At 42.0% G+C, this 16,764-nt stretch overlaps 1 protein-coding gene across 1 annotated transcript in view; it reads right to left on the reverse strand.

Annotated features, from left to right (window-relative positions):
* Nucleotides 1-381: 381 nt before the first annotated feature.
* hibadha (3-hydroxyisobutyrate dehydrogenase a) overlaps nt 382-16,764 on the reverse strand; it is a 62,619-nt gene continuing 46,236 nt past the window's right edge. Inside the window, exons 7-8 of the mRNA XM_061982471.1 lie at nt 4,297-4,453; nt 382-1,787 (exon numbers count right to left, since the gene is read on the reverse strand). Coding sequence (XP_061838455.1) covers nt 1,629-1,787; nt 4,297-4,453 — 316 coding nt within the window. The 3' untranslated portion in view covers nt 382-1,628. The remainder of the gene's footprint in view (nt 1,788-4,296; nt 4,454-16,764) is intronic.

Here is a 16,764-nt window from a genome sequence, read left to right on the forward strand (position 1 = left end):
ACTATGGTGAGTTTAAGACCCGCCGAAATTAGGAGGACAAAACGATGTTCATCAAATACTCTCATCAGTGAAGCATACACACAAACATACTAAACAGTGGGCTTTCTAAAAATTGGGAGGGTTTGGGTCATTTTTTTTCTCAAACAAAAAACATACTAAAACAAAAAAATTATGTTTCCCCCATCTTTTTCCATTTTCAATCCTTTCTTAAAAATGCTCCAGGGAGCCACTTGGGCGGCACGAAAGTGAGCCGCTGGTTGCTGACCCCTGTTTTAGAAAGAATTATGGTCAGAAAATGAATCACGCAAGAAGTGTGGCGTCCAAAAACCGAGGCACCCACTTGGATTTACGCGCGTAATAAAACCCGACAAAACAAACATACACAGAACACGTTTTAATGTACATTTTAGGTCCAAGTGTTGAGGATATGTACCACAGGGCAAATGCAAACTGTAGACAATTATTTGAACAAGAAAAAGTCACAGTTGTCGTCAACGTCTTTCCAAGAGAAAATAAAATATACAGTATGTACATTTGCTTGAACGCAGTAGGACCAACTATCTCTTCCTTACACTAACAGGGTTACTCAACAACAAACATCAAAAGGAGGGTATTTCGCAGCAAACAACTGAAACAGTGCTGGTCACAGAACAATACTGCAGTGGCAGAGAGGTAAATTCAAGTAGCTTATTTCAAATGTCTGATTCCCCTGAACGTCGCACAGTGCAAAGCCAAGCAGCTCAATAACAGAATTTCCCAAAAGAGGATCAGGTCCCAAGTGAAAGTAAATGCAACTTTTTTGGAATTTTTCCCAATCATTCACCCATCTTTCTCTTTTTTCATGCTTTCTAAATAGTAAAAAACTGCTAGCAAGCGGTGGCTAACAAAGAAATTACCTATTTAAACCATCCAACAAGGTTTTATGTCCATGCTGTAAGTATGTATGTCATGTCGTAGCACATTTATTTTTTATTTTAAACATTTCTTTCCTGGGCACATGGATTTCACACTATGCTACTTTCTACAACTAATCATGGTTGACTTTGCGAGTGCCGACTACTTTGGGACAAATGATCGAGAATCTTATTTTTTTGAGCCTGAATATAAAGAGGATGAGCTCCAACTTTAAGAAAACAATTACATACACTTGGTTAATATGGTTTTTTTTTAGAGCGCTTTATAGGCGGAATCCCTATCCTCCGCATTTTTCACTATTTAGAACGCATCAAAAAGAGAAAGATGTGCGCTCTTGTCTCACACAATGATCGTGGATGATTCTACAAAAAATAGTGCGGTTCTCCTTGAAGTTGTGGAAGAAAACAAGCAAACAGGTGTTCTTAAATAGGCTAAACTGCTGAAAAAATATTCAACGTGGATTATTGTTCTGAAAATGTATATGAACATGCATGGCTGAAGGGTGCCATAAAAAGGAGAACCTGATCTGAGGCCAGTTTTTGCATTTCTACTAAAGTGAAAGTGACTCCATGAGGCTATTTGTCGCACACTAATTGGACTGGAGCTTTGCCTAAGAGTCTCTCCTGAGTGCTGTGGGACAAGGGGCACTGGGTGTGTGTGTGTGTGTGTGTGTGTGTTACGTGGACAGCAGTGTGCTCCTCCCCCTCCTCCGCTCACTGTCCTTCCTCCTCACGCAGGAACTGGAAGACCGATGAGAAGTCCTTGTTGGCGTAGCCCCGGGAGCACATGACTCTGAAGATCTGGTGGGCCAGGGAACCGAGAGGGACCGGCGTCTTGGTGTTGGTGGCCGTGTTTTGGGCCAAGCCCAGATCCTGGGCGCCACATTGGGAAGAGAATTGGTGGTCAGCGATACGCTAGCTCTGAAGTCCACACCTTTATTATGACCATGCTCCACAAAGAACATAAGGACCATGAAATATACCAAGCGGGCACTAAATGTATCAGCTGGTGCCTGAGATTAAAGTAGCGCGGCTCAGACATGTTGACAATGTGGAGGCAGACAGCCAGAGTCGGTAAAAGAGCAGTAAAATGAGATGAAACAATAAAACACAATTGAACATGCAATGAGGAATTCATCAGAAATGGCCTGGATGCGGTCAAACCATCCAGTCTTGGATGCTGGTCACATTTGTCGGACCTTTCACCCGCCAAAATAAAAAGAATAGAAATGTGACTATGCCATATGTTGGCTGTAGGCACGATCACAGGATGCAGAGAAGGCAAGCGAAGTGTGGGCAGAAGAACTTTTTGAGCACATTTAACAATACCATGGTGACCATGATAAATATGATAATCATGGTCATAATAACTGTGATGTGATTTTTTTTTAAATCACATATAGTCACATTTCCATTCTTTTTATTTTATTTTATTGTTTCAGTTCAAACAATCTAGTCTTGGATGCTGGTCACATTTGTCTGGTATGGACCTCTTTTTTTTTTTTTACCCACCAAAATAAAAAGAATAGAAATGTGGCTATGCCGTTTGTTGGCAGTAGGTGTGATCACAGGATGCAGAGAAGGCAAGCGAAGTGCAGGCAGAACAATTTTTTTGAGCACATTAAACAATACCATTGTAACTGTCATAAATATGATAATCGTGATCACCAGGTCATAATCACTTCCATCCATCCATACATACATTTTCTACCCCTTTGATGTGATTTTTTTTATATCACATATAGTCACATTCTTTTTATTTTGGCGGAGGAAAAAAGGCTTCAGTTCAAACAAACTAGTCTTGGATGCTGTTCAGATTTGTTTGACCTGGACCTTTTTTTTTTTACCCACCAAAATAAAAATGTGACCATGCCATATGTCGGCGCAGTCACAGGATGCAGAGACGGCAAGCGAAGTGTGGGCAGAATTACTTTTTGAGCACAGTTAACAATACCATGGTGTCCGTGATAATTATGATAATCGTGATCCTTTTGGTCATAATAACTGTGATGTGAATTTCTTTTTATCACATACAGTCACATTTCCATTATCATTATTTTTATTTTATTGTTTCAGTTCAAACAATCTAGTCTTGGATGCTGGTCAGATTTGTCTGACCTGGATATTTTCTTTTTTCCCCACCCACCAAAATAAAAATGTGACTATGCCATATGTTGGCGAGATCACAGGATGCAGAGAAAGCAAGCAAAGTGCAGGCAGAATAACTTTTTGAGCACATTTAACATTACCATGGTGACGATGATAATGATGATAATCGTGATCATTTAGGTCAAAATAACTGATGTGAAATGTTTATATCACATATAGTCACATTTCCAATCTTTTTATTTTGGTAGGGGGAAAAAATGTTTCAGATCAAACAATCTAGTCTTGACAGCTGGTCAGATTTGTCTGACCTGGGCCTTTTTAAAAAAAACATTTTCACCCACCAAAATAAAAATGTGACCATGCCATATGTCGGCGCGATCGCAGGATGCAGAGAAGGCAAGCAAAGTGCGGACAGAAGAACTTGTTGAGCACATTCAACAATACCATGGTGACCGTGATAATTATGATAATCGTGGTAATTTTGGTCATAATAACTGTAATGTGAATTCTTTTTTTTTTTAAATCACATATAGTCACATTTCCATTCTTTTTTATTTTATTTTATTGTTTCAGTTCAAACAATCTAGTTTAACAATACCATGGTGACCGTGATGAATATAATCCTGATAATTTTGGTCATAACTGTAATGAGATTTTTTTTTATATCACATATAGTCACATTCTTTTTATTTTGGTGGGGGAACAAAGGTTTCAGTTTCATCAATCTAGTCTTGGATGCTGGTCTGATTTGTCTGACCTGGACCTTTTTTTTTGTTCACCCATCAAAATAAAAATGTGACGATGCCATATGTCGGCGCGATCACAGGATGCAGAGAAGGCCACCGAAGTCCGGGCAGAAGTACTTTTTGATCACATTTAACAATATTATGGTGACCATGATAATTATGATAATTTTGGTCAAAATAACTGATATGACATTTTTATATTGTTACAACCCTCCTTACGCCTGCACTTTGCTTGCCTTCTCTGCATCCTGTGGTCACACCTACAGCCGACATTTGGAATTGTCCCATTTTCATTCTTTTTATTTTGGTGGTGGTGGTTCCAGGTCAAACAAAGATGTGCATAAAAAGTTCCAATTGTGATTTTAAGGTACTTATGTTTTTCCTCTACCTTCATAGGTGACGTCATAATAAGCCAAAGAAAAAGCAAAACCCATCTTACCACACGTGCACATTTTGAGATTTGGGTTTGCAAATAGTACGACAATTCTGGGGTTACGCCGAAATAAAACTGAAAACGAGACCTTTACCTTGGCCATTAGCGTGGTTCCGAAGCCTCCCTGGTAGTTGTTGGCGGAGGGCACTCCCTCCATGACGCCGGGGACGGGGTTGTACGTGTCACTGGACCAGCAGCGGCCCGAGGACATGTTGAGGATCTTTGCCAGAAGCTTGGGGTCCAAACCCAGTCTGGGAGGAAGGAAGACATGGAGAGTTGTTTTTGAACCATGACAAGATCTACCCTGGGAGATTCTTTCTGGTGGATTGTTCATCGATGCTTCTTTACAAGCTGTACACAGACTACTTCAAAATGGGGACGTGTGAACTGCTCATCATCAAAACATTCCTGCAGTACATTGAAGGCTTGAAACGACAAGTCCTTCAAGGGATGGGTACAGAAGATGCTATTTTTTGACACAGACCCAATCCCGCCGGTCCCCGTGAAATCCAACGGTGGCCAAAAAGACCACAAAAAACATCTAATGGTGAAATGTTACAGTATCAGACGGCTTTACACTCGGCGATCACTCCAGCAGCACTGAGAGCGGACTCAGCCAAACTCCCTCTAAATCGGTGATCCATGTACAACTCGTGGTACGTGGCCTAAAACTAGTGCAGTGGTGTCCAAAGTGTGGCTCAGCAGCTCATTTTTTAACGGCCTGTGGCACATTCTAAAAATACCATTAAAAAAGTGGAATAAAAAGGGCAAACAAGTGAAATGTAGCAACAAAGATTTGCAATTTTGACACTAATAACACAAAGCTGCCATGCAGGCTGCTTTTCAAACATGAATTACGAATCAAAATCAATGTTATGAATTACTTCACAAAATTCCACTTAGAAATTTTTTTGGGGTGGTAAAATATTGCATATTTTGTGTTTGCCATACTGTATGAAAAAAAAGTTTCCTTTGACATGAAGGCATACAACTAGAGATGTCCGATAATGGCTTTTTTGCCGATAACAGATATTCTGATATTGTCCAACTCTTAATTACCGATTCTGATATCAACCGATACCGATACATACAGTCGTGGAATTAACACATTATTATGCCTAATTTTGTTGTGATGCCCCGCTGGATGCATTAAACAATGTAACAAGGTCTTCCAAAATAAATCAACTCAAGTTATGGAAAAAAATGCCAACATGCACTGCCATATTTATTATTGAAGTCACAAAGTGCATTTTTTTTTTTTTTAACATGCCTCAAAACAGCAGCTTGGAATATGGGACATGCTCTCCCTGAGAGAGCATGAGGAGGTTGAGGTGAGCAGGGTTGGGGGGCGGGGTATTGGGGGTAGCGGGGGGTGTATATTGTAGCGTCCCGGAAGAGTTAGTGCTGCAAGGGGTTCTGGGTATTTGTTCTGTTGTGTTTATGTTGTGTTACGGTGCGGATGTTCTCCCGAAATGTGTTTGTCATTCTTGTTTGGTGTGGGTTCACAGTGTGGCGCATATTTGTAACAGTGTTAATGTTGTTTATACGGCCACCCTCATTGCATTCACTTGTGTGTGTGAAAAGCCGTAGATATTATGTGACTGGGCCGGCACGCAAAGGCAGTGCCTTTAAGGTTTATTGGCGCTCAGTACTTCTCCCTACGTCCGTGTACACAGCGGCGTTTTAAAAAGTCAAAAATGATACCGATAATTTCCGATATTACATTTTAAAGCATTTATCGGCCGATATCGGCAGTCCGATATGATCGGACATCTCTACATAAAACCAATACAAAAAAAACAAAAAATAATAAAAAAACGTACAATTGACGGATAGTTTCGAAGTTGATCTAGAGATTTAAGCGTTCAAAGTAAAAAAAAACAAAAAAACATTTTTTTTTAAACTTTAATCCTTTTATGACCGGGGCCCTTTTGTATCCAAGAATTATAGTGGGACTGTCATTGGTCCAAAAATAATAACAAAATCAAAATCAATAATGTAATTAATTATTGACCTATGTCCATCCATCCATTTTCTACCGCTTGTCCCGTTCGGGGTTGCTGGAGCCTGTAAGGCTCCAAATACTTGACATCAAATATTCCACTTTGACATTTTTTCAGGGCGAAGAGATTGCATATTTTTATGTTTTTGTCATAAAAAAAATGGATTTTGACAAAAATAGCATAAAGGATTAATAAAAAAAAAAAACCAACAACTTTATATCGACATATAGACCTGAAGTAAATTAGAAATACAAGCGTTGAATAAAAAAAAAAAATTATATATGATTTATTTTTAACATTTTTATGACTGAGACCCTGCTGGGTCCCCGGAACCAAACTTGAGGGGAGCCCTAAAGGTTAAACAAAATCTATGTATTGGTTTTGAAAATGAAAAATATCAAAATGGACCCGCATGCTTTCATTTTTCAGTGTGTGGCCCTCAGTGGAAAACGTTTGGACAACCCCGGTCTAGTGGTACGCCATTAAAATTCCTTTATTAAAGTACAGTGTTTTATTTTCCTATATTCAAACACAGTGTTACTGTTCAAACTGTGTATAATCCTACAGTGGCCAAACAATATTAAATATACTTATTAAACAAAACCTCTGCCTTGTTTTTAATTAATACTTAGACCTACTACGCTGCTGGATTTTAATGTGGGTCATTATTCTGGTACTTGGAGAGAAAACTTTTTTCTAAGGTGGTACTTGGTGAAAAAAGTACAGCTGCTGTAAATAATGTTGCAATTTTTAATGCCAACAAAGCAAAAACAACCTAAACGCTTCAACGTAAGTAAAGCAGGGGTCCACTTTTCCAAAAGTGCACTGGCTGGATGCTAATATACATTGGCTTTGCTATTGACATGCTACTGATTAGCATTAGCGATTTTACATGGAAATTTCAAGACCTCCGAATTTGTTAATGAAAACTACAACTAAGATGTACGTTACAATAAAAGAGCTGTTAAGTTAAGTACAATACCTACAGTATTAGTACTTTTTAGGGCGCAAACGGCTGCATCAGACAGCTCAAATGAACTGGAACTGCATATGACTGTGTTGATAGGGGTTAGGGTTTGGGTTGTATTGGGTTATATGCTCATTTTCGTTCATGCTAAATGCTGTTGTTGCATATGTTTTCTCCTCCAACCTCCGAGGACAAAGCTACGAACAATGGGAGACCGGGCTTTCTGCTCCGCCGCTTCCAGTCTATGGAAGGCTCTCCCTGACCACCTGAGGGTACCACAGACTGTGAATGCTTTTAAAAAAGGCTTACAAACCCTTCTTTTTTAAAAAAAAACTTTTTTTTTTAAAAAGGTATATGCATACTCGTTCTAGCTATTAGGCTGTTCTAGTTTTTATTTTATTTTTATTTTTTTTAATACACTGTAGCACTTTGAGGTTGTTTACTCAATAAAGTGCTTTTTACAAATACAATCTATAGTTATTATTATTAAATGAATGAAACAAATAATACAATGAAATGAAATATGTGAACGGTCATTCTTTTAACTGAACCAAAGACTATCCAAGTGGCCACACACAATTGGGTTGGTTGCCACATAGTTTTTTTAAGCAGTTGAATTGACAAGTTGACAAACACAAAGTTTAATGCATCTTGGCACAAAAGGAGCCAGGAACATGAACAGGATTCCCATCTTTAGATGTTTGATGGCAACTAGCTGAGAGACAAAACACTCTCAAGTTGAGGTACCACTGTATTAAAGGCTGAAATTGGGTTACAAACAAAACCTTTTCTAGCACTTAATGTGACAACAAAGCCCACATTGAACTTCTTACCAGCATCAAGACGAGCTAGCTAGCTAACAATCTAAACAATATAGCTTTTACTACGCACTTTTTAAGGCTAACAACTGGTTTGTAATAAAGTCGTTTTATAAAAGCCTAGAAGACAAATATTGAGGACATGAAAAGTCCTCACCTCAAGTTCAAGTGGTACTCCAGAGAAGACTTTACAGGTGAGTTTGAAAGTTTACATATCACAATTGAGGAGATGGCACCCTTTTTGGTGTGGAGAAAGTGTGACAACCAACAGACAAATCTTTCTATGAGACGATGTAGTGCGACACAAATCAAACGGATAAGGGATGATGCAAGACGCAGCGGGGCAATGGGAAGTAAAAGATGGAGAAAGATGGAGGGCGGCAGATGACCCCCATTGAACCTCGCGCCCGGCTGCGACCATTCCTCAGCGTTAATAGCTGAAGGCTTTGTAACGCTGGCTAATGCAGTATTGATGTTTAGCAGCACGTCTATCCTTCATCATCCTTTTCTCGTGGAAAAAAAGTGGAGGGGGTGAAGTGGTTTAAGCAGCACAGGGGAGCCATAAACCTCACTGTCACTGCTCTTTTTTTTTTTTTTTTTTTTTTTTTTTAAACGTCCGGGCCGCAGCAGTCTGCTTTTATGCACGTGCACGTCTCAACAGCTAGGACGGAGATGCAAAGCCAAGCACACGCAAACCCCTAAAACACATGCAATACGAGGAAAACACAACTCAACTAGAATTTGCAACTCCGGTAGGAATGGCGTGTGAATGCCCGATGTGCGCAAGTCGCCGAACCGCCGATACCCGTGAGTGGAAGTGAAATGCTTGATTGTCCAGGGTGGGTGTAGTGTGTGGATGTTGAACGGTTCCAATCGCTTGAGAAAAGTGGCATATGGGTTTGTGTATTGCCCATTCATTGTCAATGGGGGGAAATTCCTAGTCATCCATCCATTATTACCGCTTATTCCCTTCGGGGTCGCGGGGGGCGCTGGAGCCTATCTCAGCTATAATCGGGCGGTAGGCGGGGTACATACTGGACAAGTCGCCACCTCATCGCAGGGTCATTCCGGGGATAATCAGGGAATTTTCCAAACTGGCAAACATGCTGGCTTGTATGTCTAGGGCGAGCGGAGTGTGTGGATGTTGTAACGGTTCAAATCGGATAGTGTGGGTAGATCAGTGTTTTTCAACTACTGTACCGCGACACACTAGTGAGCCGTGAGATACAGTCTGGTGTGCCGTGGGAGATTATCTAATTTCACCTATTTGGGTTAAAAAGGTTTTTTGCAAACCAGTAATTATAATCCACAAATAATGTGCCATTGTTGAGTGTCTGTACTGTCTGGAGATCGGCAGACTAACCACGTTATACTCTTCCATATCAGTAGGTGGCAGCCGGTAGCTAATTACTTTGTCGATGTCGGAAACAGTGGGAGGCAGCGTGCAGGTAAAAAGGTGTCTAATGCTTAAACCAAAAATAAACAAAAGGTGAGAAAAGGCATTGAAGCTTAGGGAAGGATATGCAGAACGAAACTAAAACTGAACTGGCTACAAAGTAAACAAAAACAGAATGCTGGACGACAGCAAAGACTTACTGTGGAGCAAAGACAGCGTCCACAAAGTACATCCGAACATGACATGACAATCAACAATGTCCCCAAAAAGGATAAAAACTACTGAAATATTCTTGATTGCTAAAACAAAGCAGGTGTGGGGAATATCGGTCAAGGAAGACATGAAAGTACTACAGGAAAATACCAAAAAAAGAGAAAAAGCCACCAAAATAGGAGCGCAAGACAAGAACTAAAACACTACACACAGGAAAACAGCAAAAAACTCCAAAAAATTCAGAGCGTGATGTGACAGATGACAGTACACCTACTTTGAAACAAGAGCTATATTGATGCATGCTTGGTTATGGTTTAAAGTCATATCCAACCAACAGTTGCGACGACTTTTTATTGTCAATATCAGCTGCTGAGTTTAATTTTTTAATGATTTCTGCTGGTGGTGTGCCTCCGCATTTTTTCAATGAAAAAAATGTGCCTTGGCTCAAAAAAGGTTGAAAAACACTGCAGTAGATTGTATAATGCCCATTCATTGTCAATGGGGAGAAAATTCTGGTAAAACCGGGAATTTCTGAAAAGGGAAAACATGTTTTGCGTTCACAATATATCGCATGAGTAGGTAGTGTAGGTTGATGGTTGAAAGGTCGGAATCAGGTTTAAAAATGGCGCAAAATTTCGAGAATTCAGGGCATTGCAGAACTATGAATATGTCCATTCATTTGAATGGAGATTTCCCGGAAATGTGGGAATTTCAGGAAAACTGGGAATCTTGGAAAATATTGATACTAACACAATTGTCCTAGATGATATGAATAAGTTGATGATTGAATTTCTTTAGAATCGGTTGAAAAATGTCGACGTAGAAACAGTTTGAATTCAGAATGGGTATTTCGGAATTCCTGGAATTTTGTGGAAACCGTGAATTTGTACGAAAAAGAAATAGTAACATCTGTTGTCCAAACTAAAAGGAATGTTTTGAAGGTGCAATGGTTGCAAATGATGGAAAAATGTGGACTGTAAAAAACTTTCCAAGAAGAGGTGAAAATAGGGCTTTGAAAAAAACGGAAATTCACAGAATTATTTTTTAACTTGGAAAATGTTATTTTGATTGTCTAAGGTGAGTGGAGTGTGTCGATGGTGGAACGATTCGAATCGGGTAAAAAATGTGGGAGTTGTGCCTGTTTGAAAATTGGCCAATTCATTTTCAATGGGCAAAATGTCCCAGAAAACTGGGAACTCCGGGTTATCCGGGATATCATATTACATTTTTTGGGGGGAGCCTACGATTCTCGGTTGAGACGAATGTTTTGATACTTGAACATCGCCGACTGGGAATTAAAAAGTGCCTGCCTGCAAATGTATTTGATACATGCTGTATTATTTGCACAGCTATGTTATTTATTTTAGGTAGAAAAAATATTTTCTCTTGTATTTATATTATGTAATTCTGTACTCCTTAAACGGTTCATTTTCTGTGCTGTAAATACCCATCTTGACTAACTGGGTTAATAAAAGTGCCACTGCTACAGTTGTCATTCACTTTAATTTCAGTGAATATTGCTCAAAAATGAATATCTTTACATGTATACTCTCACCGGAAAATATATCGAGATATATATCGAATATCCAGTTTAGGCAAAAATATATCGAGATATACTTTTTCGTCCATATCGTCCAGCCCTACCCACAGTAACCTGGCCTTTCGAGCCCTACAGTTCACCTTCAGAGCAGCCATCTTTGAAGCCCACTCGAGGGGTTTCCGTCGAGAAACTCTCACCAGTTGATCTGCCGTTTATTTTATTTTCTGCTCTGCCCCCCTCTCCCTCGTGGAGGGGGGGGGCACAGGTTCGGTGGCCACGAATGAAGTGCTGGCTGTCCAGAGTCAGGACCCGGGGTGGATCTCTGCGCTGCTGACCTGTCTCCACTCGGGATGGTCTCCTGCTGGCCCCACTATGGACTGGACTCTCACTATTGTGTTAGATCCACTATGGACTATACCAGGGGTAGGGAAACTATGGCTCTCGAGCCAGATGAGGCTCTTTTGATGACTGCATCTGGCTCTCAGATAAATCTTAGCTGACATTACTTAACAGGATAAGTACTGAATAATTCCGCTGGTAATCACAGTGTTAAAAATAACGTTCAAAATATAAAACATTCTCATGCATTTTAATCCATCCATCTGTTTTCTACCGCACCTGTTCAGAAGTTGCATTAATGGTAAGAAGTATTTTATTTATTATTGGTTAGCTTCAGAATAACAATGTTATAAAAAGAATAAGAGACTTCTTATACTCTAAAAATGTTGGTCTTACTTAAAAATGCACGCATCTAGTTGTATTCAGTGTTAAAAAATATTATATGGCTCTCACGGAAATACATTTTAAAATATGTGGCTTTCATGGCTCTCTCAGCCAAAAAGGTTCCCGACCCCTGGACTAGACTTTCACAATATTATGCTAGATCAGGGGTTGGCAACCCGCGGCTCCGGAGCCGCATGCGGCTCTTTGATCACTCTGATGCGGCTCAGCAGCTTACTTGCTGAACCCCCCAATTTTCCGTAAGACTTCCGGATTTCAGTGCCTCTCGCAGAAAACTTCCGGGATTAATATTCACCGATTTTCACCCTTACAGCTATAATAAGGGCGTGCCGTGATGGTACAACATTTGGCGCCCTCTACAATCTGTATTAACAGCGTGCCAGCCCAACGCTTGTTAAAGAATATACATTTTCTGCTTGCACACGTACGTGACAGCAAGGCATACTTGGTCAACAACCACACAGGTTACACTGACGGTGACCATATAAAACAACTTTAACACTCTTACTAATAATGCGCCACACTTTGAACCAAAAACAAACAAGAATGACGAACACATTTCGGGAGAACATCTGCACCTTAACACAACATAAACACAACAGAACAAACACCCAGAATCCCATGCAGCCCTGACTCTTCCGGGCTACATTATACACCCCTGCTACCACCAAACCCCGCCCCCACCCCAAGCCTGCTCCCTCACACATCAACCCCCCCCCCCCCCCCCCCCCTCTCTGTGCGTCGGTTGAGGTGGGCGGGGTTTGGTAGCGGGGGTGTATAATGTATCCCGGAAGAGTTAGGGCTGCATGGGATTCTGGGTATTTGTCCTGTTGTGTTTATGTTGTGTTACGGTGCAGATGTTCTCCCGAAATGTGTTTGTCATTCTTGTTTGGTGTGGGTTCACAGTGTGGCGCATTATTAGTAAGAGTGTCAAAGTTTTTTTTATACCGCCACCGCCAGTGTAACCTGTGTGGTTGTTGAGCAAGTATGCCTTGCTGTCACCAACGTGAGTAAGCGGAAGCCCCATTCAACATGTGGCTGATCAGGCACGCTGGTTGTAGTGGGCGCTATATGCTGTAACATCACGGCACGCATGACGCTGACAAGCGCTTTTCATTTAAAACCCGCGTGCCGCACCAGCTTAAAAATTCCATTAAAAAATGTGGGCAGCGTGTCTGAGACCCATGGTTTATACATAGCACAAAGCAAAAAAACCAACTTTATATGCAGTGTCATTTCATTTAAAATTTCAAAAATGTTTGCGGCTCCCATTGTTATCTATAATTTGCGAAACTGGTCAAAATGGCTCTTTGACTGGTAAAAGTTGCCGACCCCTGTGCTAGATCCACTCGACATCCATTGCACCGGTCGCCCTGGGGGGGGATGGGTGTCCCTCACATCTGCGGTCCTCTCCAAGGTTTCTTATTGTCATCACACTGGGTTGAGTTTTTCCTTGCCCTGATGTGGGATCTCAACCGAGGATGTCGTTGTGGCTTGTGCAGCCCTTTGAGACACTTTTGATATAGGGCTATATAAATAAACATTGATTGATTGATTGAAATACCGACTTCCCGATACAACTGGAACGCACCAAAACGTCCGGTTTCGCCGCACTTCCATTGTTTTCATCCCTGTGTTGCATTTTGTGTTTGGTGAAGCGGCGTGTGTTTTTGGCGTCGGCTGGCGTACAGCGGACGCGGGTGTAACTCCAGCGTCTGTCACTGCCGGTGTCGTGAATGTACGCCATTAAAAAAAGGCCAGCCAGTGTTACTTATTGGCCCTTTAACTTGGCTCCGCTCTCAATGTGACTGTTAAACCGTCACACGTCCTCACAGCCGCCCTCCCTCCACCTGCCTCTCATTCTGCCACCCGCTTTTTATTAGCAACTAATTAAGGTTGCATTTATATCTCTCTCCCTCCATGTCTCTTTTGTTTCTTTATAAACCCTCTGTTTTGGAAACGTAGCATCGGTGACGTTTCGCCTGTGATGGCTTTTTCAGAGTCAGCCTCTTTTCCACAAGGGGACATATGTTCGACATCGCCCCCCCCAGCCCCTCGAACGCGGCCCCTCCCTGTGTTCCGGGTCAGCAGCTGAAAAGGTTACGGGCCGGGCTACAATAAAGCGCGTCCGAGCGCGCAGATCATTTGTTATGGCGAGCGCAGACGCTGACGGCGAGCTGTTGTCCTCTGTTAACGATGAATCAATGGATTTCCATCTCAAACACACACGTTACCACTCCGGAGTGTTTCCTCGCCCGCGGTAATTTGCGTGGCGAAGGCGACATGTCACGCTTTAACAAGACTGACATCGTCACACAGACGCGTTGGATTAAAGAAATGTGTCGGCATGGAAGCCAACAGGAAAAAAAAGGCTGTTTATGGGCTAGCAGGTGGGCTTCGTTTGCAGCGCTGATAATGTCTGTTTCACTGCAATTAGCTCCTCATCCTCATGCCATGCCCACTCCTGTTTATTAGCACACTAAAGAGGTAATGAGCGCACACAAGCTTTAATAGTATCATTTAGAGGGGCGACGTGCACATTTATAAGCTCTAATCGATTCATTTGGGCGCCGGCGAGAGGGAGACTTAATTCCTCTTAACAGGAAATGTGTGCATGTGTCGTGACCTTTTCAAAATGACCTGCACTGTGTGCGCAAGCTAGCACAGTCGCGCAAATAAATCCTCCTCTCCCAGGTCCACGTACATCATTAAAATCCGCTTTTTGCCACTCTATTTCCCCGCAGGCCTTACAGTATATATATGACCCCTCGCCTCCCCTTCCCTGCCGCCGAATGCATGCAGAAATGACGCTAAGCGCAAATGAGGGATTAAAAAGAGGAGAATAAAATGGAAGGATGTAGCACAAATAGGGATGGCGCTTGTGGTAATTGTCATGCGTGGCCCGTCCTTTGCGCTCGGAGAACGTCATGCTCCGGTGGAGACGGCCCGAGCCGCCATCTGAGATCGACAAATTAGCTCCCTGAAAAGTGTGTGTGTGTGTGTGTGAGAGAGAGAGAGAGAGAAAGTGTGTGCTTGTGGGACAGGTAAGGCTGGCTCTATTAGCCAAGTCTTGCATGATAACATCTTATTTTGGCTTGTATTTAGCGGGTGTAGGCCAGGGTTGGCTTCCAAAACTGGGAGCAAACTCGCAGCAGATTCCTAAAAACACTACTGTGCTTTTGTTGTATAGAGGAACTTGAACCAGTGTCAACTACCTACTCAGTGTACGCCCTGAGATCGGTAGGTTGTGAGTACAAACCCCGGCCGAGTCATACCAAAGACTATAAAAATGGGACCCATTGCCTCCCTGCTTGGCACTCAGCATCAAGGGTTGGAATTTGGGGTTATATCACCAAAAATGATTCCCGGGCGCGGCACCGCTGCTGCTCACTGCTCCCCTCACCTCCCAGGGAGTGATCAAGGGGATGGGTTAAATGCAGAGGACAAATTTCACCACACCGAGTGTGTGTGTGACAATCATTGGTACTTTAACTTTAAAGGGGAACATTATCACCAGACCTATGTAAGCGTCAATTTATACCTTGATGTTGCAGAAAAAAGACCATATATTTTTTTAACCGATTTCCGAACTCTAAATGGGTGAATTTTGGCGAATTAAACGCCTTTCTAATATTCGCTCTCGGAGCGATGACGTCACAACGTGGCGTCACATCGGGAAGCAATCCGCCATTTTCTCAAACACCGAGTCAAATCAGCTCTGTTATTTTCCGTTTTTTCGACTGTTTTCCGTACCTTGGAGACATCATGCCTCGTCGGTGTGTTGTCGGAGGGTGTAACAACACGAACAGGGACGGATTCAAGTTGCACCAGTGGCCCAAAGATGCGAAAGTGGCAAGAAATTGGACGTTTGTTCCGCACACTTTACCGACGAAAGCTATGCTACGACAGAGATGGCAAGAATGTGTGGATATCCTGCGACACTCAAAGCAGACGCATTTCCAACGATAAAGTCAAAGAAATCTGCCGCCAGACCCCCATTGAATCTGCCGGAGTGTGTGAGCTATTCAGGGACAAAGGACCTCGCTAGCACGGCAAGCAATGGCGGCAGTTTGTTCCCGCAGACGAGCGAGCTAAACCCCCTATCGACCCTAGCTTCCCTGGCCTGCTGACATCAACGCCAAAACTGGACAGATCAGCTTTCAGGAAAAGAGCGCGGATGAGGGTATGCCTACAGAATATATTATTTGATGAAAATTGGGCTGTCTGCACTCTCAAAGTGCATGTTGTTGCCAAATGTATTTCATATGCTGTAAACCTAGTTCATAGTTGTTAGTTTCCTTTAATGCCAAACAAACACATACCAATCGTTGGTTAGAAGGCGATCGCCGAATTCGTCCTCGCTTTCTCCCGTGTTGCTGGCTGTCGTGTCGTTTGTCGGTTTCGCTTGCATACGGTTCAAACCAATATGGCTCAATAGCTTCAGTTTCTTCTTCAATTTCGTTTTCGCTACCTGCCTCCACACTACAACCATCCGTTTCAATACATTCGTAATCGTTGAATCGCTTAAGCCGCTGAAATCCGAGTCTGAATCAGAGCTAATGTCGCTATAGCTTGCTGTTCTTTCCGCCATGTTTGTTTGTGTTGGCTTCACTATGTGACGTCACAGGAAAATGGACGGGTGTTTATAACGATGGTTAAAATCAGGCACTTTGAAGCTTTTTTTAGGGATATTGCGTGATGGGTCAAATTTTGAAAAAAACTTCGAAAAATATAATAAGCCACTGGGAACTGATTTTTAATGGTTTTAACCATTCTGAAATTGTGATAATGTTCCCCTTAAACTAAGGCTGTGCCTATCGGTCAATATCGTCTGACTTTCGTGAAAAAGTGCCTGATCGCCATTTCAAACCCTCTGTTTTGATT

This window comes from Nerophis lumbriciformis, linkage group LG21, assembly GCF_033978685.3.
Source record: "Nerophis lumbriciformis linkage group LG21, RoL_Nlum_v2.1, whole genome shotgun sequence".
Taxonomy (NCBI): domain Eukaryota; kingdom Metazoa; phylum Chordata; class Actinopteri; order Syngnathiformes; family Syngnathidae; genus Nerophis; species Nerophis lumbriciformis.